Source organism: Stenella coeruleoalba (assembly GCF_951394435.1).
Source record: "Stenella coeruleoalba genome assembly, chromosome: X".
Lineage (NCBI taxonomy): Eukaryota > Metazoa > Chordata > Mammalia > Artiodactyla > Delphinidae > Stenella > Stenella coeruleoalba.
This window is the reverse complement of record NC_137152.1, coordinates 21,536,151-21,537,210: the sequence shown is the minus strand read 5'-3', so window position 1 is coordinate 21,537,210 and position 1,060 is coordinate 21,536,151. Positions and strand designations below refer to the sequence as shown.

The following is a 1,060-nucleotide window of genomic DNA, read 5'->3' as shown; positions in this document are numbered from 1 at the left end:
CGCAACCCCAGCTGTGGGCCACGACAGACCCTGTTCCTTGCTCTCCCTCCCTAGTTTGCGACACCTTTTTCAGAGTCTTTGCGTGGTGTTCTAGTTCTTGCGGGGCCATTTCTTTCACGACGTGATAATCTAGAGCCTCCGTTACAGCCGACTTGTTCTACAAATAGGTAGAGGAAAGGTGGTACCTGAACCACTCAGTACGGAGTCACTTACTCTGGATGTTTACAGATACAAGGATTCATTGAAAGAAGACCTTCAGAAAGCAGATCTTGTTATTAGTCACGCAGGTGCAGGAAGCTGTTTGGAGAGTCTGGAAAAAAGAAAGCCGCTCACAGTGGTTATAAATGAAAAGTTGATGAACAATCATCAGCTGGAATTGGCAAAGCAGCTACACAAAGATGGGCATCTCTTCTACTGTACCTGCAGCACGCTTCCTGGGCTGTTACAGTCAATGGACTTTTCAACACTGAAATGTTTTCCTCCTGGCCAGCCAGAAAAATTTTCTGCATTTTAGGATAAAGTTGTTGGATTACAAAAATAAACACTAAACTCTCCACACTTTAAAAACACCCTTCAAATTCAACTTATGGAATGTGGTTAAATCAAATTAAATATAGAGTATATATTTGTAGAATAATATGAATTAATAAGCCTCCTACATCTGTAGAATGTGTAGAAAATTTTATGATGTGAATGTTAGCATTTGGGTCCAAATTCTAAATGCAATTTCACAAATTTATTAGATTTTTCCCTAATCTTCATATTTTAGTAAAAGAAATATGTAGGGAGCATTCACACGTTTTATCCTAGAACCCAAATGGATTTGGAATCATGAAAAAAAATGAATTAAATATGAAAACTTTGACAGAAACCTCAAATGTAGTTAATTTGATATTAGAGTAAAAAATGAAACAGTAACAAACTTGTAAAAAAAAATTTGAGTCAGAATCTTTAGCTTCATAATCCAAGGAACCAAATTTAAAAAAAAAGACCAACAAAAATGATGGATTGTGTTCTGTGAAATAAAAAACTCAGTAATTACCTTAAAAAGATTAACTAT

At 35.8% G+C, this 1,060-nt stretch overlaps 1 protein-coding gene across 1 annotated transcript; it reads left to right on the top strand.

Annotated features, from left to right (window-relative positions):
- Positions 1-355: 355 nt before the first annotated feature.
- On the top strand, positions 356-514 carry LOC307180063 (UDP-N-acetylglucosamine transferase subunit ALG13-like; the record flags this gene model as incomplete). The annotated part of the gene is made up of 1 exon (XM_079910144.1): positions 356-514. One exon carries the CDS (start codon positions 356-358, stop codon positions 512-514), a length of 159 nt encoding a protein of 52 aa, XP_079766270.1.
- Positions 515-1,060: the final 546 nt, after the last annotated feature.